The sequence below is a fragment of the Oryctolagus cuniculus genome, chromosome 5, assembly GCF_051225735.1.
Source record: "Oryctolagus cuniculus isolate XC-2025 breed Fujian yellow rabbit chromosome 5, ASM5122573v1, whole genome shotgun sequence".
NCBI lineage: Eukaryota > Metazoa > Chordata > Mammalia > Lagomorpha > Leporidae > Oryctolagus > Oryctolagus cuniculus.
This window is the reverse complement of record NC_142871.1, coordinates 167,427,532-167,455,226: the sequence shown is the minus strand read 5'-3', so window position 1 is coordinate 167,455,226 and position 27,695 is coordinate 167,427,532. Positions and strand designations below refer to the sequence as shown.

The 27,695-nt window shown below is 48.1% G+C and overlaps 1 protein-coding gene across 10 annotated transcripts in view; it reads right to left on the bottom strand.

The window, feature by feature from the left end:
• Positions 1-27,695, bottom strand: part of MYLK4 (myosin light chain kinase family member 4) — a 114,774-nt gene that overhangs the window by 10,196 nt on the left and 76,883 nt on the right. For 5 of the 10 annotated variants that reach the window (XM_017350515.4, XM_008274290.5, XM_008274288.5 and 2 more), the window contains 11 exons: positions 19,443-19,521; positions 18,667-19,102; positions 16,586-16,893; positions 15,312-15,417; positions 12,319-12,412; positions 12,133-12,242; positions 10,545-10,686; positions 7,094-7,164; positions 6,258-6,386; positions 4,557-4,709; positions 952-1,030 (listed from right to left, as the gene is read on the bottom strand). In XM_017350515.4, coding sequence (XP_017206004.1) covers positions 952-1,030; positions 4,557-4,709; positions 6,258-6,386; positions 7,094-7,164; positions 10,545-10,686; positions 12,133-12,242; positions 12,319-12,412; positions 15,312-15,417; positions 16,586-16,893; positions 18,667-19,102; positions 19,443-19,521 — 1,707 coding nt within the window. The remainder of the gene's footprint in view (positions 1-951; positions 1,031-4,556; positions 4,710-6,257; positions 6,387-7,093; positions 7,165-10,544; positions 10,687-12,132; positions 12,243-12,318; positions 12,413-15,311; positions 15,418-16,585; positions 16,894-18,666; positions 19,103-19,442; positions 19,522-27,695) is intronic. The other 5 variants (XM_051855898.3, XM_070074491.2, XM_070074490.2 and 2 more) reach the window with 1 other exon arrangement.

Sequence of the window (27,695 nt, the reverse complement as noted above, 5' to 3'; positions counted from 1 at the left end):
GATGATGGTCCAAGTGCCTGGCCCCCCGCTGCCCATGTGGGCGACTAGGATGGCGTTCCAGGCTCCTGGCTTTGGCCTGGCCCAGACCCAGGAGTGGGAGCCGTTTGAGGGAGTGAACCAGTGGATGAAAGAACTCTCTCTCTCTCTCTCTCTCTCTCTTTCTCCCTCTGTGTGTCATTCTGCCTTTTTCTTTTTTTTTTTTGACAGGCAGAGTGGACAGTGAGAAAGAGAGAGAGAGAGAGAGAGAAAGGTCTTCCTTTTCCTTTGGTTCACCCTCCAATGGCCGCCGTGGCGGGCGCACCGCGCAGATCCAAAGGCAGGAGCCAGGTGCTTCTCCTGGTCTCCCATGGGGTGCAGGGCCCAAGCACTTGGGCCATCCTCCACTGCACTCCCGGGCCACAGCAGAGAGCTGGCCTGGAAGAGGGGCAACCGGGACAGAATCCGGCGCCCCAACGGGGACTAGAACCCGGTGTGCTGGTGCTGCAAGGTGGAGGATTAGCCTAGTGAGCCGTGGCGCCGGCTCATTCTGCCTTTCAAATCAATCTATCAATCTTTTGAAAAGGGATGTTTATTTTGGTACAGAGCATTTTCAGACCCATGCAGTTTTTTCATGCTATTCACTGTCTGAGAACTTTGTGAAGAGCCCTCACACATGTGTGTAAGTGTGTTCACATACCACAAAGCTGTGACTCATTTATAGTGAGTATGATGATTTGAAAATAAAGATAACCAGTGAAGGTGAAAATAACACTCTACTAAACATATACAAATAATATTGGCATTTTAAAAAAATATGAACTGCTCTATGAAAGCATTTTAAGCAATTTAACACAAACACAAGATTGAAAGCTATGAGAAAGCACTTCTTCACTTAGGGTTAATGGGACTCTGGCTGGCATCAGCTCATCAAAAGACAAGGAAAGAAGAGGAGAAAGAAGAAGGCGTGGTCACCTGGGCACTGAGCCTGGCGTGGAGCTTGTGGTCTGACAACCAAGGGTGCTTGAGAGCTTCACTCGCGCTTATCCTCCAACTAGAGGGAAATCCAGAAGATTGTTATTAGGAGCAGCAAATAAGGATGCGCCTGCCACTGAGCCTCAAGTCTGGCCTCTCTCTTCAGCAGACCAGAGGCCAAGTGCAAACCCACAGACAAGCCTGCTTCTCTGGCTCGTGTGCTATCACTGATGGCAATGGCTACCATGAAATTCAGGAAGGGTAGCAGCAGGGTAAGGTACGCAAGACAAAGCATTGACACTCCTGTGAATAAACAGACATCTTCGTTCAAACACAGGAAACCATTCCTGGGACAGAACATGTAAGCTTCATAAATCCAAGAACCCCGACAGTCAGTTAAATGGATAGATTAACAAATGGTTAAGAACAAAATGCTAGAGTGATTCCAAAGCATTTGTGTATTGAAATGTACAACAAATATTACTAACTTTTGAAGCAAGGACTTTTGAAGCGTTAGATAGAGAAAGTACTGTAGGTACCTTTATGAAGAAATGGCATCCTTAGACAATCATAAAGATCCTATTGCACCCTAATGCTATGTTTTGTAAACTCGTTTGGTGTGCAAACAAGTCCCACATCAACCAAGTGACCTTTCCAAACAAACACTGCAAGTGAGTGAGAAACTGAAGCCTGGTGCTTCTGACAAGTGAGTGAGAAACTGAAGCCTGGTGCTTCTGAAGATGCCAAGCAGGGAGCTCCAGCAGCCGAGAGGCTTCCGTGTAGGTCTGCGTCAGCGCGCGCCCTCAGCAGACGCCGGATGTTTAAGCTGGAGACCTGAGACAGCCCTAGTCCTACTGCAGCCAGCGTGCTGATAACACCCCCTTCCAGGACCCCGTGCAAGCAGAGGTAATTTTTGGAAACAAAGAAACAAAGAAAAAAACTCTTGACCGCCAATGTCTGTTGCATGAGTGCTTTTGTTAATGTGATCAATTCTCCATATTGACTCCCCAAAGCATTTCAACAGCTGACAGTACTGAAAAATGACCATTCCCGTACTCTTTTTTTTTTTTTTTTTTTTTGACAGGCAGAGTGGACAGTGAGAGAAAGAGACAGAGAGAAAGGTCTTCCTTTGCCGTTGGTTCACCCTCCAATGGCCACCGCGGCCAGAGCGTTGCAGCTGGCGCACCGCGCTGATCCGAAGGCAGGAGCCAGGTGCTTCTCCTGGTCTCCCATGGGGTGCAGGGCCCAAGCACTTGGGCCATCCTCCACTGCACTCACGGGCCACAGCAGAGAGCTGGCCTGGAAGAGGGGCAACCGGGACAGAATCCGGCGCCCCGACCGGGACTAGAACCCTGTGTGCCGGCACCGCAGGCGGAGGATTAGCCTAGTGAGCCGTGGCGCCGGCCCATTCCTGTACTCTTTGTAATAGTCTGAGAGACTATTACAAAGAGAACAGTAACATTACACTCATAATTAAACTTTTAATAATGTTTCGGTACATTTTTGTGCCCCGGAAGTACAAGCTACGATAGTGATATCTGGCTTGGCCTTAGTCAGGCCAGAATTGAGTCAAAGACCACACCTCTTCTGCTCTACTCGAATGGCTTCAGTGGCGCCCTCAGGTTGAAGGAGCGGGCAGGGCACAGGGCTGGGGTCCAGCAGGCCTGCTTTCACATGTCCTTGGTGTTGACCGACTGCTCTACTGCTCTCGCTTTCTGTTTGCTCACTGTACACTAATCGTGGTAATACCCACACACCCAGTGTGACCTGGAGTTTCCATCGGGTATCACAGAGGAGTGTGCATGTAAAACAGGCTCTCCATCAAGTGGATTTCTCACTCTCCAAAGATGTGACAGGGTTCACATTTCCCATCTGCTCACCGCCTGGGACAGAGCCATGTGCAACTCGTAACAATCACTTCACCCGTTACCATGTCTTCCCATTATGAAAGACAAAGAAAACCCACTACTTCCAAATCACTCCCTACCACCCAGACTGACACTCCTAGCCTGACTAAGCCCTCTTTGCCTTTTAGAAACTCAGTTCTGGCTCTTTTTTTTTTTTGTGTTGTATGAGGGAACTTGGAAAAGTGTGTGGGAGAATGAAATTAAGGGGTCAGCATTGTGGTGCAGTGGTTTAAGCCATCGCCTAGAACACCAGAATCCCATGTGTAAACCGGTTCAAGCCCTAGCTCCTCCACTTCTGATCCAGCTCTCTGCTAATGCACCTGGGAAAGCAGTGGAAGATGGCCCAAGTACTCAAGCCCCTGCACCCATGTGGGAGACTTAGATGAAGCTCCTGGCTCCTGGCTTTGGCTGGCCCAGCCTTGATCTTATGGCCATCTGGGGAATGAACCAGTGGATGGAAGATCTTTCTGTCTCTCTCTCTCTCTCTGTCTCTCTCGATATATATAACTCTGCCTTTCAAATAAAATAAATATTAAAAAAAGGAAAAGTGAAATTAGAAGATAAACCTTGGGGCCGGGGCTGTGGTGTAGTGATAAAGCCTCTGCCTGTGGCACTGGAGTCCCATGCGGGCACCAGTCCAAGTCCAGACTGTTCCATTTCCTATTCAGCTCCTTGCTGATGGCCCAGGGAAGCAGTGGAAGATGATCAAGTCCTTGGGCCCCTGCACCTGCCGGGGAGATGCTGTAGAAACTCCTGGCTCCTGGTTTCAGAACAGCCCAGCTCCAGCCATTGTGGGCATTTAGGAGTAAGCCAGCAGATGGAAGACTATCTGTCTCTCCCTCTCTCTGTAGCTCTGCCTCTGAAATGAATCTTATTTGGGTACAAAGGTTTTTTAAATTCAGCATATCTTTTTTCCATAATTCTCTTTTTCGATAAATTTTTTAAATGTACCTCATATACTAGCCCTGAAAAATCTCAAATACTGTTTATGGTTTTGGTATAAAGCCACTGGAAGCAGTGACGAGGTAATCACCATGCCCTTCCCCCACCATTATTCTAAAATGCAACCCCCGCCTATTTCAATGCCACTGTTCATCCAGCGCATTTTGAATTGTACAGGTTTGGTGAGAGAGAACATAAAAGGCCATGTAACACATAACAGTTAGTGTGTGGCCCTTAGGGAAGCCTGACAAGGGTTTGCGTATCCATTGTGCCATTTACTGGCAATGTGCTCGTGGGAAAATACTTAGAGTCCCATCCGCAAGACAGTAATAAACATCATTTCTACCTCATGAAATTGGGAGCTGGGGGTGGTGGTTAAAATAGACGCTGTCTCTAAAGCACTTAGTGTGGTCTGGCGCAGAGTAGGTTTGCAAATAACACGCTAGCTAAGTGTCCAGCTGAAGGAGCCATGTGCGTGCTTTGCGAAGGTGTGAGGGTAGTAGAAATAACTTAGCCCAAACCCTTCATTTTCAGGCTGAGTCAACAGAGGCTCCGCAGGGGTCCGTGACTGCCAGGACTTCGTCACGGAAGGCAGGACGGCGTTTCTGGAGCCCCGCTGGAGCCCCACGGAAGCAGTCTGAGCTCTCAGATGTCAGCAAGATCTCTGCGACGCTCTACTAGGCACACATCGTACATGTCAGCAAGGGACTGAGCCCTGCGAGGCCTGCTCCTCGCGTGCAGGACCCACGTGGATACCTCTTCTCCTTGATCAGAAGCTTGGAGATGAACTCCCGCGCCTCCTCGGAGACGTCCTGGAACTCCTCGTCCTCCAGGTCCCACCTGCAGGCCAGGATGTTGTTCAGCGTCTCCGCGTCGTTGTCTCCCAGGAAAGGCGACAGACCGCTGAGCCTACGGCACATGGGATTCAGAGACAGCAATTTTTAAAAAAGCCTCAGATCCGGCCGGCGCCGCGGCTCACTAGGCTAATCCTCCGCCTAGCGGCGCCGGCACACCGGGTTCTAGTCCCGGTCGGGGCGCCGGATTCTGTCCCGGTTGCCCCTCTTCCAGGCCAGCCCTCTGCTGTGGCCAGGGAGTGCAGTGGAGGATGGCCCAGGTGCTTGGGCCCTGCACCCCATGGGAGACCAGGAAAAGCACCTGGCTCCTGGCTCCTGCCATCGGATCAGCGCGGTGCGCCGGCCGCAGCGCGCCGGCCGCGGCAGCCATTGGAGGGTGAACCAACGGCAAAGGAAGACCTTTCTCTCTGTCTCTCTCTCTCACTGTCCACTCTGCCTGTCAAAAAAAAAAAAAAAAAAAAAAAAAAGCCTCAGATCCTTATAGACAGGCTGTTTTTGGTTCTGTCATTTAAGAGTGAGAGAAGGAAAGTAGTCCAATAATGAAGCAGAATTCTATGCTATCCTGATCGAGACAATGCCCAGTGCCTAGGAGGCACCCACAGCAATGAGGACAGCAGCTGCCCTCAAACCAGAATCCCAAAGGGCAGCACAGCTTCCTCTGCAAAGCATTCTCAGGAGGCCGGGCATGGGGCGCAGCGGCTAAGACACCACTGCAACGCTGGCGTCCCATATCGAGTCCCCGCTGCTCCGCCCACTCCAGCTTCTTGCTAATATGCCTGGGAAAGCTGCAGAGTGTGGCTCAGGCAGGCTCTGCCACTCACCTGGGAAGCCCGGATGGAGTTGCAGGCTCTCAGCTTCAGCCTGGCCCAGCCCCGGCTGTTGTGACCATTTTGGGGAGTGAGCCAGTGGATAGAATACCTGTGTGCATGTGTGTCTGTGTGTGTGAGAGAGGCTCTGCTTTTCAAATAAATAAATCTTCTTGAAAAATACAGCGTCTTACAGCTGGCAAGTGCTGTCACCAGCTCAGATGGGGAACACCAGGAAGGCCCCCCCTTAGGATGAGGCCATCAGAACATGAGCTTTTGTCTTTTAGAATTGCTTTCCGGGCTTTAGTGGTTTCCTGGGAGTCCAAGTGATTGGTGAAAAGCACAGCCATTTACTTTCTCAGATGAAGTGTGTTCATCCGCAGCATTCAACAGAACCTATAAACCAGCTGAACACAGCACAGTGACACTTATTTTTATTTTTTCTAAAGATTTCATCTATTTGAAAGGCACAATAGCGGGCAGGGGGTGAGGGGGTCTAAAGCCAGGAGCCAGCAACACAGGAGACTATGTGAGTGGAATGAGCACAAGCACTTGGGCCGTCATCTGCTGCTTTCTCAGGTACATTAACAGGAAGCTGGATTGGAAGTGGAGCAGCTGGGTCACGAACCAGAGCCCATATGGCATGCGGGTATCAGAGATGGCTGTTTGACCTGCTGTGCCACAATGCCAGCCCTGATGCTCATTCTTAAAAGATCTAAATTAGGGATTTTACATAGCCAAGCCTCTTAGAATAGGCATGGAGATTGTGAACGAATGTCAGAGAGAGAACTGCTTACAACATGTAGGCGATGACCCCCACACTCCACATGTCCGTGGGAAAGGAAACAAAATCATAGTTCACGACTTCGGGGGCGAGAAATTCTGGGGTCCCAAAGTTCACCTTGAGCTTCTCCCTGGGTTTGTATCTGAAATTTAAGAGACACAGTGGAGAAATGGAGAGTGTTGGTTGAGAATCAGAACTGGTGAACACTGAAATGATGCACTCCACGCAGCTTGTACGGAAGTCCCAGGGGTTTTCAGAGTCACGCTTCATACTCTGAAACCTTAATAATCTGAAAGAATTGTGGGCAGAGACACACTGAACACTTAGAATGTCTGAATAACTGTCCGTGACAAAAGCAAAGCTGATGGGGTCCTTGACATGCAGATGGTGCCAACAAGTCAATATTAATGAATAAGCAAAATGCTCCCATAGTCTACCACGTCCTTTCCACCTGTGTCCAATGTGCTGACTTGTTCGTGGGTCCCTGTTGAACTCTTTGCTCCTGGCTCAACGTGGGCCAGGACCCTTCTCCATATTGTTTACACGATTACTGTTCTCTGAGTAAGTCTTCTCTTTACAAATGAAGCACATAGAAAAGGCAAAGACCAACTCTTCCAAATGTGAAACAAATGGCTCCTGGCATAGTAAACCCACTGTTGCATGTGTTCTAGAAACCTCTAAGCACTCCAATCTCAAATTCAGCGAGGTAAGGTTGGACACAATTTTTGCTAGATTACTTCTGAATGAGGGCATGAAACCCAAGGGGTGTATCAGATTTATCTTTGCTAAGAAAGTGCATCTATCACTTCCCATAACTCCATTCACACACCTATGCCCGAGTAGACTTACCTTCTTGCCAATCCAAAATCAATAATTTTTATTTGCTTAGCATCCCGATTCACACACAGGATATTCTCAGGCTGCCGGGAGAAAGAGACACATTAGCAATGAAAACAACCATCCTTCAGTCAAATTGTCCTTGAACCACAACTAAAAATACAACGGTACTCAGGAAAAACATATCAGGCCTCTCACTTGGGGACTGGCTTGTCTGCGTGGGTATTTTCTCCTTTAATTATGTGGTGGATGAGGTTGTGGGTACCCTGCCAGCCTTGCATTACCCTGCCTGTCCCACTCCACGGGTTTTGCAGTTACCATAATGCCTGAGTTCAGGCAGAGGCCTTCTGGAGGGAAAGAAGAAAAGAGGCTGCTCTGGGACACTGCAGATGAACTGGCAGGGCCCCACTCAGAGTTCGCCATCTGCCTCCAGAAAATTATTAAGTATGAATTTCTCCTTTTTGGAAGAGGACTTCTTCCAAAGATTTATGAGTTCCAGGAGAAAGGGCCTGATTCATTTGAGCAACCACTCTGAGCATGCAATATAACCCAAACATTCTCGACCTCTCGATGTCCCCTTCGTGCTCGGTCTATGAGGAAGCCCTCCTATGAAAGGCAAATTTTCCTCTCCTGGTCGTTCTGCAGTCCGTGCAGTTCCGGGGTTCTGCTGTGCCTCGTCTTGATGCCCAAAACCCTTGACTAAGTGTCCCTTTGGTGTTCGACTTGGGTGAGACTTCACCTTGCTGGTGAACCACTCTTGGGACGGAACGGGGGAGAAAAGGAGGCTGTAGCACCACTGTTCAGTGTTCACAGAATGTGTTACACATGTTCCTACATCAGTGGGAGAGAGAAACTGTGGCCTGGGAAGAATATGGGATTTGATTTAAAGTCAAAGTCACCCATGAAAGAGAAATAAATCTTTCAAAGAAAAGCCAAGAACTCTCCAATGTTGGTCCCAACACTCTTCCCTAAGAACTGGGGCAGGGAATCAGCCAAGTCACTGAATGTTCAAGGCTCCGTTTCCTCATCTTTAGGTAGGATCTTGGCTTCCGCCTCCCACACCTTTCTGGAGAAGAGGTTCAGATGAGAAACTCAGCCACAGTTTATGAAATGATATAGTGTCTCCTTAATCAATATTCAATAGTCCATTTGATTGAGTATAGTGTCTTTGGAAGACTTTTTCTAAAATATCTCTAAACCAGATGTTGGGGAGTAAAAGTCATTTTATACAGACATAGTGGGTGCTATGTAAGAACAGTTGGTTTCATGCTTAAATAACTGATCGATCATGCACAAAGCCATTAGTTGTCCAAGAACACAATGACATCCAAAAATTGGTTTGCAGAATGCAAAGAAACACCTCTGAGGGCATTCCCCAAAGTTCATGTTTCACGGTTACGAAAACCAAGAATAAAGTTTGCAAAACAGAAAAACATAAAAGAGACCTTTTTTAAGTCACCTATAATTTCCCCCACATAAGAACAAGCACTTTTAATATTTTTGGCCCTTTTCCTTCCAAGGAGCTTTCTGAAAAGCTGGGTCCTTACCGGCTCATCCAGCCGTCATCTTCAGCATTATCTTTACATATAGGCCTTAGCTAAAATAACCCTTTGCAAATTCTCAGTCAACATTATGAAGCCACAGGCAGAGTCAGCTGGCTTAGGATAGGTCGGCTCCCCATCTCCAGCTGCCAATGAAATCCCTGTAGGGATATCTGTGGAATATCTACACTCAATGGAAACATTCCACGAAAATAGGCATTATCAAACTCAGTTCATAGCTAAGGGCTTTGCTAATGATTTTTAACCTCCAACTTGGTCATTTTATATCCCACTTCCCCACTCGTCTCTTGCTCCACAGTGGATGGGAAAAGCAGTGCCCATAAATCAAGACAGTGAGAGGAGCAAAGCTGGAGGAAGAGAGGCCCATGGAAACCTATTTAAGGAGGCTGAATTTATTTAGCTGCACGACCCCTGGTGATTTGCAATAGTTGGTATATTATGTGGAGGGTATATTTTATCTCACTGACATGCTCTACAGACAGGGAAATGAGAAAATGATGGAGCCACACAAGAAGATATACTTTAGACTGCTTAGCCCCAGTGTTCGATTTGATCATGGCTTGGGGGCCTGGGTTTTTTCTTGGTTGTATCTAGGACTGTCTGGAGTCCAATACTAAGAACTTCATAATGAGAGTACCAGCTGTTCTGCTTCTGATCGCGCTCCCTGCTAATATGCCTGGGAAAGCACAGAAGATGACCAAGTGATGGGCCCCTGCATCTACTTGGGCGACCCTGACAGAGTTCCAGGCTCCTGGCTTCAACTCAAACCAGCTCCAGTTGTTGGGACCATCTGGGGAGTAAACCAGCAGGTGGGAAAATCTCCTTGCCCCCAGTAATTCGGCCTTTCAAATAAATAAATAGATCTTTAAAGGGGGACAGCAAGAGCCATGAACACAAGAAGAAAGGAAGGCAACTTGCTTCTCTCGTGTGCGGTCCAAAATTTCCAGCATGGCACCCCCTGCCCACACCCTCTGCTCCCCAGCACTCCCGCCCCGCCCACCCTCTAGCTGCTCTGTATTCCCTCCCGTCTGGCGTCTGCTCCATGCTGCACCACGCCCACAGAGACCAGATCCCAAAGTCCAGACTTTCCTGAAAGACTTCAGGAGGACCTTGGGGATTCTTGGAGATCCAGAAAGGTTGGCTACCACCAGGGAATCCTGAGTTGGCTAAAATCCACCCAATGATTTGTCTTGCTCATGAGAAGGATACCATGGTGGTGGTGGTGGTTTTAATTCTAAACTTTAAAGCAAACCTTCCACCAGGTTGAGTTTGTTTTTTTTTGTTTGTTTGTTTTTGTTTTTGTTTTTGTTTTTGTTTTTTTTTTTTGACAGGCAGAGTGGACAGTGAAAGAGAGAGACAGAGAGAAAGGTCTTCCTTTGCCGTTGGTTCACCCTCCAATGACCGCCACAGCTGGCGCGCTGCGGCCGGCGCACCACGCTGATCCGATGACAGGAGCCAGGTGCTTCTCCTGGACTCCCATGGGATGCAGGGCCCAAGCACTTGGGCCATCCTTCACTGCACTCCCTGGCCACAGCAGAGAGCTGGCCTGGAAGAGGGGCAGCTGGGACAGAATCCAGAGCCCCGACCAGGACTAGAACCCGGTGTGCCGGCGCCGCAGGCGGAGGATTAGCCTAGTGAGCCACGGCACCGGCTCAGGTTGAGCTCTTTAACACATGCTGATCACAAGAATCCGAATAGTAACCTCTAAGGACAAGACATACAAATCTAAGGGGGCGAGAAAAGTTGAGAATGAGGAGATGAAGTTAAGAAACCCAGTTGTTATTCATTCCTGAAAACATAGCCAGGGACACCACAGATGTCTTGAGCTGGTGGGACACAGGATCCCCATGGGTGAGGGCCCAAGAAGCTACAGAGTCCGTGACATTGAAGACTTGCTGTACCTTCAGGTCCAAGTGCAGAATGTACATCTGATGCATGTGCCTGATGCCCTCACATATCTGCTTGACAAACAGGATGGTGTCCAGCTCCGTCAGGTTGTAGTTTTCATCAATGATGCGGTCAAACAGTTCCCCGCCATCCACGCTGCAGAGGAGAGAGGGAAACCCTTAGTTCTGCCCCCTTAACCACCATGAGCTTTCCTCATAGCCACTTGGCGTGCCAGTTCCTCTAACTCTGCAGAAAGATGTATATGCAGTTACTTCTCTGCCCTCTTTGCTCCCGCGGGTGCACAGTTCTTGTGTTCAAGACTTGTCATTTTGTCTACCTTCACATTTGCAAACAGAAAAACCTCAAGGGCTCTTTTGTCAGTGGCTGCAGCTCTGGGGTGAGTCCCTGTGCCCCACTGTTGAACATGTGTCAAAGACAAAGAGGACTCTGAGAACGTGGGGAGCGGGAATCCAAATGCCGACTGCAGGTGACTCACCCCGCAGCCCAGGAAGACCCCAGGCCTGTCACCTCAGTGAAAAGTTGCCTCTAGGCAGCAAGGCGAGCCACTTTATTATCCAAGATGCCGTACTGGGCTGTGGTAAACAGCGCCCAAAATAGAAAACAATACAAACTGAGTCAGGGTATGGATTCAGCATTAGAACTAGGCATTTGCTAACTCACCGGGGGTTACGTTTTTATAAAGGCGAGTTTAAACGGAAGCTTCTCGGCTCCAATCATTAGCAAATACAGTAATTTCCCTTGTCCACTGGTTCACTTCCCACTCTTTCAGTGACCTGAGGTTGGCTGTGGTCAGTACAGCACAATAAGCTATTCTGAGGGAGACACACAGAGAGACCACATTCACAGAAGTTTTACTATGGTGTATTGTATCAACCATTCTGTTTTATTATTAGTGATCGTTAATCTCTTCCTGGGCCTAATTCATAAATTCATCTTTATCACAGGTATGAATGTATAGGATAAAACAGCATACATGGGGTTCAGTACTATTCCCCACTAGGGTGGAGGCTATAGTATGTAGTTAAAATATGAAGTAGTGGGGACTGGTGTTGTGGCTCAGTGAGTTAAGCCACCAGCATCCCATATTGGAGAATCAGTTCAAGTCCTGGGGGCTCTGCTTCCTATCTGGATACCCACTAATTTGCCTGAGAAAGCTGCAGACGATGGCCCCTGACACCCCCGTGGGAGACCTGGGTGGAGCTCTGGGCTCCTGGCTTCAGCCTAGCCCAGCCCCAGCTACTGAAGCCATTTGGAGAGTGAGCCAACAGATGGATGCAAGATCTTTCTCACTCTCTCTCTCTCTCTCTCTCTGTCAGTCTGCCTTTCAAATAAGTAAATAATAAGTCTTTTTAAAATAAAGTGCAAAAATTGCTTCCCTCCGGGTTACACAATATGCAAGTTCGTTTTTGACAGTGTAGCTTCAATACAAAGCTAGATCTACTCTGTCCGTTAACTTCCTGTCAATAATTGCAGATGGAGCCGCACAAGCAGAAGCAGGCTCCTCGCCGGAACTGATGTGATCGTGTGGTTCCCATGAGCTTGGGGGCAGGGGGCACGAGCGGGAGGGTCAAGGACACCTACTACTCCAGGACCAGGACGATGTCATTCTTGGACTCGAAGGCATCGTAGAGCTGAATGAGGTTCACGTGGTCCAGCTGGTTCATGACGCTGATCTCGTTCTTCACTTCCTCCTGCACGGAAGGGCATGGGGCCTCAGTGCGGCGGAGCCAGGAAGGGGGAGGGGAGCACCCCTCCTGTGACCTTTACCTTGTCCTTCACGCCTCTGGTCTTAATGATTTTGGCGGCCAGCTTCAGACCTGTTGCTTTCTCTTCGCACTTGTGGACCTGGCCAAAGCGCCCCCTGCCAAGAAAGGGAGGCACCGCGTCAGTCACTGGCAGTGGGTGATGCATGGTTCTCTGTGCTGAGTGTGCAAAGTGGTGAACTCAACCACTGGACCCAATCAACTGTAAAACAGGATTTGTCCAGGTGTGGTCTGTGTATCACTGGCATCAGAAATACCTGGGCGGTTGCTAAGAACACAGGCTCCTGGGACCCACCTCAGACCTACGGCGGCAGGAGCCCAGGGTGAGACCAGAGAAGCTGCGTGTTTAGCCCATTCCCCAGGTGATTCTATACCCTAAAATTTGAGAATCACCATTAGAGATAACACAGAATCTTTCTAAATATGTACATGAGAATGTGGTAAGCAGGGCTTTATAAGCATGTGAACAAAGCCTTCTGTGGACCCGGCCCACCAAATTCTTTTTGGAAAAATGCATATAAATAAGAAATAATAATATTGCATATAGATACATTTAATAAGAATACATTTTACATAGTTACCTATGGGTTTTTGATAGTTTAGCTTAGGTACAAGGGATCTTCCAGAAGTTCATGGAAATGTGTCTAAAAACTATGCAAAAATTTAAAAAATTTTTGGACCAAAATAGACTATTTTTCCAAGACCCTTTTGAAGTACTCTGGAGTACAAACATATAAGTACTTTGTAAGTCAGGTTTATACCTACACAATCACATTCAGAAATACACACTCATGAGCAATTTTGAAATTTGATTTGCTCACTCTGATTCCTTATTTAGGAATGTGAAATAGACCACATGTCCCTGCTGTGTGTGATGGGGGCTGTCATGGCAGCCAGAGAAAGGGGAGCCTCCCAAGCAGTACAGGGGACTCAAGGGAGGCCACACCACCAGAGACAAGGGTCACAGCAACACGGGACCGAGGCAGGGGCCGCCACAGCTATCACATCCCGCACAGCACAGAGGCAGGTGGCTCTTGGGTAATGACGTCAGATTACTGTAAACACCCCGAGCAGTGCCTTCAATTCCAACCACGGCTCCAGCTGCAGTTTCTACTGGAGCACGCCAGCACAGCACAGATCAAGAAATGCTTTTGTGCCTTCACATGCCAGCGTCCCTGGAACTGCCTGGCCCAGCGGTGGTGCCCATTACTGCCTGATCCAGGGCTTTGCTGGGTCTTAAATGTTGCGGCTACCTCACAGAAATCATGCTGGTCCAGCAGACCGATAGCCTCATGCTAGTGGAACATGGATATCAGAGAAGTTATAAATGCCCCGCAGTCTACAAGGTTAAGACATGATCCCAGAACATTCCTGGTGTCCAGTGATCCCTAGCATATTGGAATGTCTCTGCCAAGGATGCAAGTCTAGCTGCTGATCTTGAAACTCCTTGTACTGAAAAGGAGGTACAGGGCGGGCATTTGGTCTAATGACAAAGGCCCCAGCTGAGATGCCCACGTCCCTCATTGAAGCGCCTGGGTTCTATTCACAGTTCCTGCTCCCAGTTCCAGCTTCCTGCCAGTGCACATCCTGGGAAGCAACAGATAATGGCTCAGGTAGTTGGGTGATCTGGACTGAGTTCTTGGCTCTTGGCTTTTGCCTGGTCCAACCCCAGCCATTGTGGGCGTCTGGGGGGTGAACCATCAGATGGAAACTCTGTCTCTGTGCTTCTCACATAACTTTATTTTAGCAGAAAGAAGTACAACTGTGGGTGATCTCTCTGCATTTTGAAGCAATGCATTCACCTGTACTCGTCTAACTTACTTGCGAGTGAACTGCAGCTGCTGATGTGCAGTGGAGCCCAGAGCAAGTGATGACCAGCAACTGGTGCAGGGCCACCATGCCCAAAGAGGCAGAAGGGAGCCGGTGACAACCCTTACTGGAAAAGCAGCACAAACCCTTGGAATCATTTCAGTTTTTTTTCTGCAAATAACTATCCTCCTTTAACGAAATAGCTACTGGCTTGCCACTGGAGTCCCTGAAGATCCGAGTACTTCAGACTTCCGTGGCACCAGTTCACATTTTGTAATTCTCATTTCTCCCTCAGCTTATCCCCATGGGCTCTTGAGGGTTTTTTTTTCTATGATTAACCAGCTGAGAAAAAGAAGTCAGGTGGCTCCATGTGGCAGAGAGCAAAGAAATCTGCAACGGGAGGGGGAAGAGCAGACTTCACCAGTATCAACTACTTCTTGATGACCAATCGCAGACACCTGCACCACGTATAGTTTCCATGCATTGATACAACATTTGCATGTATACGTGTGTGTGTGTGTGTGTGTGTGTGTGTAAACTTTCTGACTTCCTCTTCAGAGTTGCACTAACCTGCTGATGGTAGTAAACTTTATCATTTAGGCCTTGAGTTAGAAGAATTATAGGTGGATTTTGAATGAAGCCAAAGAGGAACGAACATCCCCACTGTGAATGCAGTCCCTGGTGCACCCACACCTTCCTTCTCTAGGGAGAAGGGGTGCATGTAGGTGTCCCTCAAATAAACCTTTCAGTACAGAAAGTAATCAACTGAAACAGGTGATAATAATTAATACAGAAACAACAGAACTGGAAAACCAGCCATAATGACCGACAGGTTTGACACCTGCCACAGGAAATACACGGTCTGGACTCATTTCTCCATCTTGTCTCACAAGGTTTAAGCCACGGCTTTGGACAGCCTCCAGACCCTCAGCGACTCACACTGGGATGTGCTGACGCTCAGACACAGAACACGGGAGGTCAGGCAGATAACTGGCACAGCCCCTCCGGGGTCCTCACAGCAGTCTCCCACAGCAGAGATGATCTGCAGAAATGGCCGGAGCTCCTCCCGTGTGTGTTTGGGAGGTTTCCAGCGCTCGGGCGGAGGCCGGCCAGGGTGGAGGGGCTCCTCAGACTCGCAGGAGGCTCTCTGTTTTCACTGAAAAACTGTTCAAACCGCGCGTTACTTACCCTCCTAAAACCTCTGTCTTGCTCACAGTATAGAAACTGTTGACGGCCGCCTGCTTGGCTGTCACAATGCGATGATCGAACGGGGCAGCAGGAGCCAGGATGTCATCTTGAAGGTAAGAGGAAAAGAAGGATCATTTGTCAGGCACCCAACCTCTTTACGGCATCAAGCATCGGCATCCTGATGGAGATCTGTCCCTTAATAAAATATTACAGGCCATCTGTGTCACACCTAAGCATCCGGGATTCACTTCACTTCTTGTCATGATCGGTGACTCTGAAGGCGACCCCCGCCGTCTTTGAGGAAGACGGTCAGGACCCCGCAACCACTGCTCTCACCGTCTTCGGGCCCAAGAAAGCTCCAAACAGTCAAAAATCTCCAGCTCTGAGTCCAAACAGATGCTACCTGCAAGCCTGGGCCCATTTTCATTCAAATACAGGAAATTGTTTGATCAATTTCTTTAAAAAAAAATCTCCACAGTCCATTATTTTAATCAAAATGAAGAGAAAAGAAAGGAAAAATGAAACATTTCTTCACGTCACTGAAATCTTTGACATTATGAATTACCTTCCAAAATGTTGTGGGCTTTATTTAAGACACATGTAAGGCACAAAGATGACTTTTTCCTGGCTGGCTAGAAATAAAACACCCAATAAAACTAGGTAAGTGTGTATTCTACAGCTTTCAAATTTCTCCCACGTTGCACCTCCTTCTTACATGTTTAAGCTCTAGTCCATGTCGGCTTCAGTTCTAACTTACATAATTACTCAATAATATGTCTCCCCATATTCCTTTTACTTCTCCATGACTACTGCTGTTACAGTTGCTGGCCACAAACCTGCTCATTCTCCATGTATTCATTTATTAAGTAGCCAGTGCACACATACAATAATGATACTGAGGGCACAGACAACAGCTTTGCTTTCAATGATTTATGTTTTTCACAATATGTTTCTTGAGCAGTTATCTTGTTCTAGATACTGCCAAATGTCAACATTCTTTGAAACTTTAGATAACATAACTCTTTGGGAACTGGACTTGACAGGGGCATTCACCTCTCACATCGTAAGTATGCTGGAAAATAAAATCATGAGACAATTCTCTTGGTGGCATTCATTGCTTCAGATTTACAAAAGAAAGTAATGAGTTAGAGACACAGTGATCCAGGATAGCATCGCGGATCCCTGAGACCGCTATACCGCGTGAGGCTTGGCTGGAGTGCTCGCGTGAGAAGGTTAGGAAGCTTGAAAAGTCTGCAACAAAAGCCATGTCCTACCCAGTGGGCTTCCCGGGTCTGGCTCCCTGGAGGTCTTCGTTCCGGTGGCCTCCTGGGGCTTGCCCTGTAAGCGTGCCTGGGCTCGCAGGGCTTCCTGGGGCCTTTCCAAGGCTCGCTCTTCCCCTGCACCCCCTACATCTATTCTGCTCTTTTTGCTGTCCTCGTTGACAAAGGACTCCTCCTCCTCCGTCACTCTACGCTTGCTGCAGCCGGTGGACTCGCTTTGGTCCGCATTCTGGACAGCGAGTTCTGTTGCTGGATTTCCCAGGACTGGTGATGTGGCAATGGGCTTTGTGCTGCTGATACACCTGGAAAATAAAACCCAGTTGCAGCTCTCAAGGTTTCAAAGTGAAAACTTTCAGAATCCTCAGCATCAAAGCTTCCCCACAATGACGGCTCAGGGAAGAGGATGTAGACTCTGGAGGGAGTTGACCTTCTGGCATGTGGGGCCAGAGAAGAGCAGTGTGCTCCCCTCTAGAGGGGCAGAGTCACCAGGATCCCAAGGCTTCTCCCCAGTGCCCTCCTGGTGACCCCACAGTCTTCCAATGGCCTGTCCCAACGCGGCCATTCAGCAATGCCTGATCTGATCTTCTTCTCTTACACTTATTTAAAGTACAGCATAGTAAAAGAAGCAGTAGTCTCTCTGAATGTTAACAGCAGTGAGAGTAAACCTTTATTGGTGGGAGATCTACCTAGATTCTGTTTTTGGACAGCTCCTGCCCTTACTAAGCACCTCTTTACAGCAAGGGACTTTCTTAATCATCGCTGGTGTTTATATTTAGTTCTTGGAAAATTAGATTTCCCCAAGAATGGGTTTCAAAGATGCTATTTAATAAGAACTACGTCTTGACTTACAAAAAAAAAGGCCACACAGGTATTTGGATATTGTGTGTTCTGAATATGAGTAGATACTATAGCATGTAATACCCTAGAGTAACGCATTTTAACTGACTATAAAATCACCTGAATTTCGTGTGAAACCTTGCAGTTGAGGAGAGAGTCTTTCTATAAGCTATTTCTTATTCAGTTATCACAGATATTTGGGAGAATATAGCCACTTTACCATTTATAATGGGGTAGGTAAACTTTAAGATTTAGGTTTTAATAGGTAAATTTAATCACTACTTAATTCTTGACCTTAAGAATGATGTGTTCTATATTGCTAAAAATATATCTTATATCATCTTTAAAAAAAGATTTGTCTGTTTATTTGAAAGGCAGGTGACAGATACAGATCTCTTCAATCTGCCGGCTCACCCCTAAACGCCTGCTACAGCTGGGTGGGCCTAGCCAAAGCCAAGAGTCGGGGCCCAGGAACTCCATGCAGTTCTCCCACATGGATAACAGGGACCAAGCTACATCATCTGTTGCCTCCCAGGTGCACATTAACAAACAGCTGGACCAGGGCAGAGGCAGACTGCACCTGAGGCACTCCGATACAGGCTGTGGGCATCGCAACACCCACCCCTACCGAGTCCTGAAAACGCTGATTCCTGTGAACACTAACCATTGCTGCCTTTGTCTACCAGCCAGGAGAAGACTTAGAAAAAACAATAAAATGACTAAAAATATCACAGCGACACAGAAAAAAAATAATAGGGAGAAAATGTCACTGAAAAATCCACATAAGCTGAGAGACTGGGTTCTGAAGCTTTGCTTTAAGAGTACTCCCGCCGGCGTCGCGGCTCACTAGGCTAATCCTCCGCCTGCAGAGCCGGCACCCCGGGTTCTAGTCCTGGACGGGGCACCAGATTCTGTCCCGGTTGCCCCTCTTCCAGTCCAGCTCTCTGCTGTGGCCCGGGAGTGCAGTGGAGGATGGCCCAAGTGCTTGGGCCCTGCACCTGCATGGGAGACCAGAAGCACCTGGCTCCTGGCTTCAGATTAGCGTGGTGCGCCGGCCGCAGCGGCCATTGGAGGGTGAACCAACGGCAAAGGAAGACCTTTCTCTCTGTCTCTCTCTCTCACTGTCCACTCTGCCTGTCAAAAAAAAAAAAAAAAAAAGAGTATTCCCTCCATTTATGGGGAGATGCAAAACTATCTGCAAAGGCGTCAGCCCTGGGCGGGCACTGCTGGGACCCTACCTTCCGCGGGATTGATCCCCGTTAGTTTTATCAGCGTTTTGCTCTTTGCTAAAGCACTGGTCTGGCACTGTTTCATGTGCAGTTGTTGATTCTCCTGTCTCCTCTGCTTCTCTTTCACCAGTGTCTTCCTGAAATCCAGTTTTCTCTCCTTTGAACACTGGACATCCATTTTGATCCATGGCAACTTGCATGTGGTCTCCAGCTCCACTATTCTCCTGTCCGTTCAGGCTGCCGGAAGAGTCTTTTTCATCCATATTCGCTCTTGTCCCTGTGTGAGTCCGTGGAGCGAAGTCTTCTCCACCATCTGTGCTTTCTGAGTGGTACATGGTAAAACTTCTCTGCGTGAGAGAGGTGTTGGTCTTCTGGGTGTTTTCTACGTTGAGTTTATGAACCTCTTCTTTTTCAGAAGAAAGCTGCTTCTTCTGGGTAGATCTTTCTAGAAGCCACCATAGGACACAAAACATTTTAATGGGGATTTGATATGACCAGATATACGCCAGGCTTCCTATAACGGTATTTTTATTCAGGTTTCCTTCTATCGGCAGACAGAAGCTTTGAAAAGCAAAGTAGAAGGAAATAGGACCAACTGACTGGCAATTGAGTTTCAAGAGATTTTCTTGTTTGTAGCTGGTAAGACCCAAAGCCATTCAAATAGAGGTATTCAGAAAACCGCACTCCCCCTACAAGGCTCTAGGGCCCTGTGAGTTTCTCTGAACAGGAAGGCCTCTGTGCAGAGCTCTCCTGTCCACGGTTCTCTAGTCTTCCCGAGATGTTACCTGGGAGGGCTGCTGGTCTCTCACAGCTGGCAGGTGGCCTCTCCCCCAGATCACGGTCTGACCACGCCTCCTCCTTAGCCTGTGGAGGCACAAGGGACTGAGGTTACTCACACATCAGGGTTCTCAACCTCGGCACAACTGACACCGTGAGCATCATAGGATGGAGAGCAGGACCCTTGGCCACTGTCACACATACCAGTCGTACCTTCTCTCTCACTTGCAATAACATAGGCGGCTCCGTACATTTGAAGTTTACTCTCAGTTATTCTATATTAATGTTGACCCTGTTTACCCTGCTATACAACAGATCTCAAAACCTGTTCCTCCAATTTGAAAATTGGTCAATCAAATATCATACGAATTTAAAAATCACCAGAAATTGCCAAATGTGCCCTGGGAAAGAATTACTCCAGGCTGAGAACTATTATATGGTTTCAAACAAAGGGGGAAAAGCACAAAAACTAACAGTACTGCAGAGGACAGAGCAGTAGGAACTACAGCGCTCCTAGGCAGACAATGGGATCCGAAAGCAAACGGACTCACTATTTTCAAAGAAATTCTGTAAAACTCTGTCATTGTTTGTAGAAGGCAGCTCATCTTCGTGAATAGATTAAAGGATATTGATCATGTGTATGTCACCCTTGACCTCTGTTTAAGTTATCTTGATGTGGCTCACATATAAATCAAATAAAAATGAGAGGATATACGTGAACAGGCTTTGTAAACCAGAAAGTCAGAGATGAAAGCAAGTTTTGTAAGTGGAACTTTCACATTGCTTAGAACAGTTGGCTCTTTTCCTGAGTAGATAAACATTCCTCTTATAATCCTGCATTCTCGGAGTTAGTTTAGCAAACCCTTTTAAAATACCATATAAAAGGTAAACATTAGCCCAATCCACCCAAATCATCGCAAATTCTAAAGTTATGCCTTATAAATGAATGAAATTGTGTGGATGCCCAATGATTCAGGCTCCTTCCTCACTTTGACACGGAACACAACTTGCCGTAGGGTGACTCGCAACCCCAAACGCCCTGTGAGGGTGGCGCACAGACTCAAAGCGCGGTTTCCACTCCCAGAATTTCTCCATTTTTCAGATGAGGACCTGCAACCCAGGGGCTTAGCAACTCTGTGGAAACCAAGGCTGGATCAGAGCCTCAGAGGGTCTCTCTCCAGGGAACGTGCAGACGGCCGTGCCTGCTTTTCCACTGCAGGGAAAGTGGCCTTCAGCTTGGGAAGCAAAACCAGTTGCTCCATCCTCTAAGCTTGCACACAGCTCAGCGTGTGCCCCTACTCCTCGTGTCTCCTGCAGCATGTTGCAGAACTTTTTCTTCCTGGTCATTTTCTGCTAGATTGTGTGCTTCCAATGGACAAAAAGACCTCGACTTCTACGGGCTTAACCCAGTGATGATGATGATGGTGATGGTGATGGTGATGATGGCAGTGATGATGATGGTGTGGTTGGTGACGATGATGATAGCAATGATGATGGCTCGCATATACTGAACATGGGCTATGTGACAGCAGTTCTTCTACACACTTTGTATTGTTAACTCGGTTGCTCCTTATAACAACCATTTGGGATAGATACTATTGGTCCCATTTTACAAATGAAGTTGGATGATTTCCCAGTGCTGCCAAGTCTGGAAATCGTAGAGCCATCGTTCTAACTCGGATGTGCATTTCAGACAGTGCTCTTAATTTCTACGTTGTACTGACTCGGAAAAAAAGAATGATTAGGGACATGTTACATTGTTAATATTTATTGAGATCTACTACTTTGTTTGATTTTTTCTTACCACAGGAGGTAAAAAAAAATTGAGAGAAAAACCATAAAATGAGTAACAGATTAGCAGAATGAAGAGATAAACATTTATTGGTCAAAAGATTAGAGTTAGGGCCAGCATCGTAGCACAGCAATTTAAACCACTACTTTTAATGCTGGCATCCCATGTCCCAGCTGCTCTTCTTCCAACCCAGCTCCCTGATAGTGTGCAGGTGATGGTCCAACTGTTTGGGCCCCTGCCAGCCATATGGGAGACCCAGATGAAGTTCCTGGCTCCTGACTTCAGCTTGGCCCAGCCCTAGCTGTAGCAGGCATTTGGGTAGTGAACCAGAGAAAGGAAGATATCTCTCTCTCTCTCTCTCTCACACACACACACACACACACACACACACACACTGCTCTTCAAATAAATAAATAAATCTTTTTTAAAAACAATAGAATTGGCCGGCGCCGCGGCTCACTAGGCTAATCTTCCGCCTTGCGGCGCCGGCACACCGGCTTCTAGTCCCGGTCAGGGCGCCGGATTCTGTCCCGGTTGCCCCTCTTCCAGGCCAGCTCTCTGCTGTGGCCCGGGAGTGCAGTGGAGGATGGCCCAAGTGCTTGGGCCCTGCACCCCATGGGAGACCAGGAGAAGCACCTGGCTCCTGCCATCGGATCAGCGTGGTGCCATTGGAGGGTGAACCAACGGCAAAGGAAGACCTTTCTCTCTGTCTCTCTCTCTCTCACTGTCCACTCTGCCTGTCAAAAAAATAAAATAAAATAAAATAAAACAATAGAATTAACATGGAATAGGGACAGAACAAAAGAGAAAGATAACTCAAGTTCAATTTTGAAAGTATATTTCCAAATTAGTAGAATAAAACAGTTAAACAAATCGTGTTTAAGACACAATTTCGTAGCTTTGGTTTTCAGCACTGCTGTTTTGAAGCAAAAACTTCTACTGGATTGATGTGTATTGTGCTTCTGGATTTATTCCGTGTGGCATTACACCCAGAAGCATATGTGGACTTTATGACAACTGATGTCTATCGGTCAATCTCAGCTCATCAAATTAGGTAAGCTTGAGAATGTGGCTGCAAGACTGCCTGGGGTGCCCATCAGACAGCACCTGCTCTGCGGCCACTGAGTGCCAGGTGAACCCACAGCAGGACCGGCATTGTTCAGGCAGGGCCTGCCCTGACCAACCAAAGAGGAAACCAGATGCTGAATGAGGCAGCTCTTTCTTAGGCCACTATGCAGCACGTATGTTTTACCAGTTAAATATAGTAAGAAGGACTTTATTCATGCCCCAGGCTGCTGTGTTTTCATTTCCCTGTGTAATACTGACATCTAGAGGAACTTTGAACTGAAGCGCTTCCAGGAACACAAGCTGCGCTTCTGCTCTCCTGTCCTCAGACAGCAGCCTCGGGGAGGTCGACATGAAGCCTTTTACCTCAGCAGTTCTGAGTCACGTAAGAAGCTGCTTCTGCAGGAAGCACAGAGCTGTGGGTTCACCTTGTCTGTTGTTCCGAAGGGAAACAGGTCCTCTACCCAAGAGAGTGGGAAGAGCGGTGAGGCCTGGGTTCCTGCAGTGACTCCGCCCATCACTATTACAGGGAGGGAAACCACACCAGGCACGAAAACCACACCTCTGCAAAGTCACAGTACCTCACATCACTCAAGTTCACTCATTCATCAGATAGTTAACATATATGCATATGGATTCCTTTGTAACTATTTACAATTCCTTTTATAATAATTTATCAGGGGCCAGCACTGTGGTGTAGCAGGTAAAGCCACCACCTGCAGTGATGGCATCCCATGTGGGCACCAGTTCAAGTCCCAGCTGCTCCACTTCCTATCCAGTTCTCTGCTATGGCCTGGGAGGACAGTGGAGGATGGCCCAAGCCCTTGGGCCCCTGCACCCATGTCAGAGACCCGAAGGAGGCTCCTGGCTCCAGAATTCATCCTGGCCCTGCCCTGCCCATTATAGCCATTTGGGGAGTGAACCAGCAGATGGAAGACATCTCTCTCTCTCTCTCTCTCTCTCTTCCTCTCTCCCTCTCCCCCCACCATGTATGTATGTATGCATCTGCAACTCTTTCAAATAAACAAATAAACACAGCTCAGTTTCAGTTTTCTCCACTCCAAACCATTTTTCAGGCTGGTCTCCTACATGGGGCTTATGCATAGGGGTGTGTCCCCGTGGGGAGTGTGAGGGAAATGTCAGAATTCACTCCTACTGATTCCATTTCCTATGGAGTGAATGTGTGTGCCCCCTCCCCAGGATGACGGTTTTAGGAAGTAGGGCCTTTGGGAGGTGATTAGGTCACCAGGGTGGAGCCCTCATGGGTGGGATCAGTGGCCTTGGCAGAGCAGACAGGAGAGGTCACTCACTCTCTTTCTCCATTTTCTGTATTATTAAAATATTTTTTATTTATTTGAAAGGCAGATTTAGAGAGAGAGAGAAAGGTCTTCCACACACTGATTCACTCCCTGAATGGCTGCAACAGCCTGGACTAGGCCAGGCCAAAGCCAGGAGCCAGGAGCTTCTTCCAAGTCTCTCATGTGGGCTCAGAGGTCCATAGACTTGGGCCGTCTTCCACTGCTTTCCCAGGCCATTAGTAGGGAGCTGGATTGGAAGAGGAGCATCTGGGATCCTAACCAGTGCCCATAGGGGATGTCAGCATCACAGGCAGTGGCTTTACCCACTACGCCACAGCACCGGCTGCTCTTTCTCTTTTTCTGCCATGTGAGACTATAACAAGGAAATGTCCATCTGCAAACCAGGAAGCGGGCCTGGGCCAGACACTGGACCTGCCAGCACCCTGGTCCCAGCTTCCAGCCTCCAGAACTGTGGGAAATAAAGGTTTGTTGTGGCACCCTACAGTTTACCATGCTTTGCTACAGCACCCAGAGCCAAGGCACCATGTTTAAAAACTGTATGTTTTACATGCTCTAAAATATATATTAACAAAGCTAGACACATAATTTGTAAGTACCTATGATATAATGAATGCTATGTGTAAAGGTAAATACCTATGGGCTGGTTACCAATGCATTTTATAACTAAATACATCAGGGCTGGCATTGTGGCACAGCAGGTAAAGCCATGGCCTACAGTACTGGCACCCCTTATGGATACCAGTTCATGTCCCAGCTGTTCCACTTCCAACTCATCTCCCTGCTAATGGTCTGGGAAAGCAGTGGAAGATGGTCCAAGTGCTTCGGTCTACGTGGGAGACCCAGATGAAGCTCCAGGCTCCTGGCTTTGGCTTGGTCCAACCCCAGCCATTGCAGCCATCTGGGGAGTGAACCAGTGAATAGAATTTCTCTCACTTTCTCTCTGTCCCTGTCTGTGTGTGTGTGTGTGTCCCTCTCTGTCTCTGTCTGTAACTCTGAATTTCAAATAAATAAATTAAAAACAAACAAATACCTACATTGAGGCACGCTTAACGACCTTTTACTGATAGCAGTGCAGAATCAAAATAGCTTCGAGACCGCTCCTTTAGAGTATTTCCCGCATTCTGATTTTCTGAACCACGTTTTGGAAACGAGTCCTTCTAATTAGCAGGTCCAAAGGCAAGTACACAATTAGAACTATCAGTTTAAGTCTTGCCAATTCTTTTTCTCCTGTATAAAATACTACTTTTAGGGGATCAGATGCCTATTTTGACTGCGTAACCAATTTTAAGTAGTACACGTTCTTGTCTTGCCTGCGGCTCTGCTCACTGCTGTGGGATCCGGCCCTGAACCGGTGGGCATGGCAGTCTGTGGGCAATCACAGTGGGTGTGCACCCGCCTGGCTGGGCATCATTTACTCTCACCCTGTGCTGCAAACCTGGCCCAGGGCTACCTCGGAATTCTACTCTTCCTGCAAGTGATGGAATAACACCGGAAAGTTGGCTCAACTGGACAGCTTTACCCACTCCCTCTTTCATTGCCATTCCATAAAAGTCAATTTTTTAAAAAGTCAACTTTAAGATGAATTTAGCCTTCAAAGAGCTTTGGGGCTGAGGTGGTGGCTAATTCCTTTGGACTTCAGCAGTACTGTGATCACGTCCTGTGTTATTATACCATCAGGCGACTCGTCTGTCCCCCACTGGAACGTGAACTGTTCTCTCCACTTTCGTTCCCCCTGCCCACGAAACAAGCCCATGAGGGTTCTAAAAATGCTGAATTGGGGCCATGTGCAAGGCAGGAAAGCAACATTTTCAGGAAGAACGCTCTCAGTGAGCAGGACCCGTCACCTGGCCGCAGGTGACCACCTGGAGACCGCTGGAGACCTCAAACACACCCCTGCTACCCACTCCCACAGTCTGCACTTCGCTAAGCCAGTGTCCAGTGATAGCCACGCCCTTGCATGTTGGAATGATTGCTGCTACGGAAAATTGGGTTCATGACACCGTGTATGGCACACAGACTAGATTAATTATGTTTCCCTAGCAATGCCTTATGGAGGCGCCAAGATGAAGATGTTAGGGTCATTTTAACCCAGCTCCTGGAAATAGAAAAGGCAAAATTTCAACAATTTGTAATTACTTTAAAATTTTGATTAGGCTCTTAACAAGGGACAGAAAAAATATATATAAGCCCTTATGGAGTACAGTGAGAGGAACTGGCGGTAGAACTATTAAAACTGTGGTTCTTCGCTTGAGCACAGAAGACCCTTTCTGAAATCACTTCTGGTGTACACCCCACTCAGCATACTTTGACATTCTCTGTGCATTAAGTATGAAACACCCTGATGTTTGCGGCCGACGAAAGGCATCCTCACTAAGCACACCTGCTCCGTGGTCTGTGGGGCAGGGCAGGACCCGAGCAAGTCCAGGAAAGGAAAATGCTGGCCTTGATCTCAGAGCTCGGCAAGGGGGTCCTCCCAGGGCTGCCGATGACATGGGGTAGAACCGAACGGTCACCTGAGCAAACACTCTGCCAGGGAAAGGAAACCCTTTCCATGCTCCCGAGGGGCTGGGACAGGGCTCCTTTCAGAATCCACGCAGCGGACTCTCAGGGCACACAGCAAGAAGGGGCCTGGAGGCAGGGGCGCTGGCTCGGGAGGCGCAGGGAGCACAGGGATGGCTGTCCTTTCCTTTCATTACACTTTGCATCGAGCAGCGCCACGCGCAGGTGTGCCAGGATGGAGCAGAGCACAGCACTGCTGAAATCCGCCTTCTTGGTGGATTATCACCTTACTAGATACACGTTCACGTTTTCTTATCCTGATGACTGCCTTGTTACAGCAAAGACTGCTCGGGTCGTATGTGGGGACCTGGGGATTGTGAGCAGGCCCCTGAGGCTGGCAGCAGAGGTGACAGATGGGGCATGGAATGGCCAGCACCCCCCACCCCCCCGTCTTGCCACCACCAAGGGCCAGGTGTGGATCACAGCCACACATCATTACAGACCTTTGTTCTCCTCCACGCTCTGTCCAACCTCTGTCAATTTTACAAGAATTGGCTAAAATGGACAAATCAAGAATCTTCACCTAAGTACAAGGGTGCTTCAAGACTTTCCATGGAAAAAATGGAATTAAAAGATAAGTTTAGGGCAGGTGTTTAGCCAGGCAGTTAAGACTGTTAAGATGTCCAGGGGCCGGGTTGTGGTGCAGCAAGTTAAGCCACCACCTGTGATGCCAGCTTCCCATGTGGGTACCGGTTCATGTCCCAGCTGCTCCTCTTCTGATCCAGCTCCCTGCTTATGTGCCTGGGAAAGTAGCAGAAGACGGCCCAAGTGCTTGGGCCCTGTCACCCCATGGGTGTCCCAAATGAAGCTACTGACTCCTGGCTTCAACCTGGTCCAATGCTGGTCACTGAGGCCATTTGGGGAATGAACCCATGGATGGAAGATCCCGTTCTGTGTCTCTCTATATATATAACTTTGCCTTTCAAATAAATAAATAAAAATCTTCAAAAAAAACAAAAACAGAAAAATGTCTGAGTCCCACATTGGAGCACCTAGATTTTTTTTTTTTTTTTTTTGACAGGCAGAGTTAGACAGAGAGAGAGAGAGACAGAAAGAAAGGTCTTCCTTCCGTTGGTTCACCCCCCAATGGCCGATGCGGCCGGTGAACCGCGCTGATCCGAGGCCAGGAGCCAGGTGCTTTTCCTGGTCTCCAATGCAGGTACAGGGCCCAAGGACCTGGGCCATCCTCCCCTGCACTCCCGGGCCACAGCAGAGAGCTGGACTGGAAGAGGAGCTACCGGGACAGAATCCAGTGCCCCGACCGGGACTAGAACCTGGTGTGCTGGCGCCACAGGCGGAGGATTAGCCTATTGAGCCACGGTGCCAGCCTCCCATGGGCTTTTTTAAAATCTCTCATATTTAGTCACCTTGGGTCATTTGATAAGATGGATTTTATTTTTCTATCATATATGTGATGAATAAGCTGATCTAAGACACAACTGATTCTGTTTTTGTGACTTCTCTTCCGCTGCCACCTTCCCTGCCCTCCCCAGCGAGAAAATGCTGAACCCTCTGACTTGCTCTTC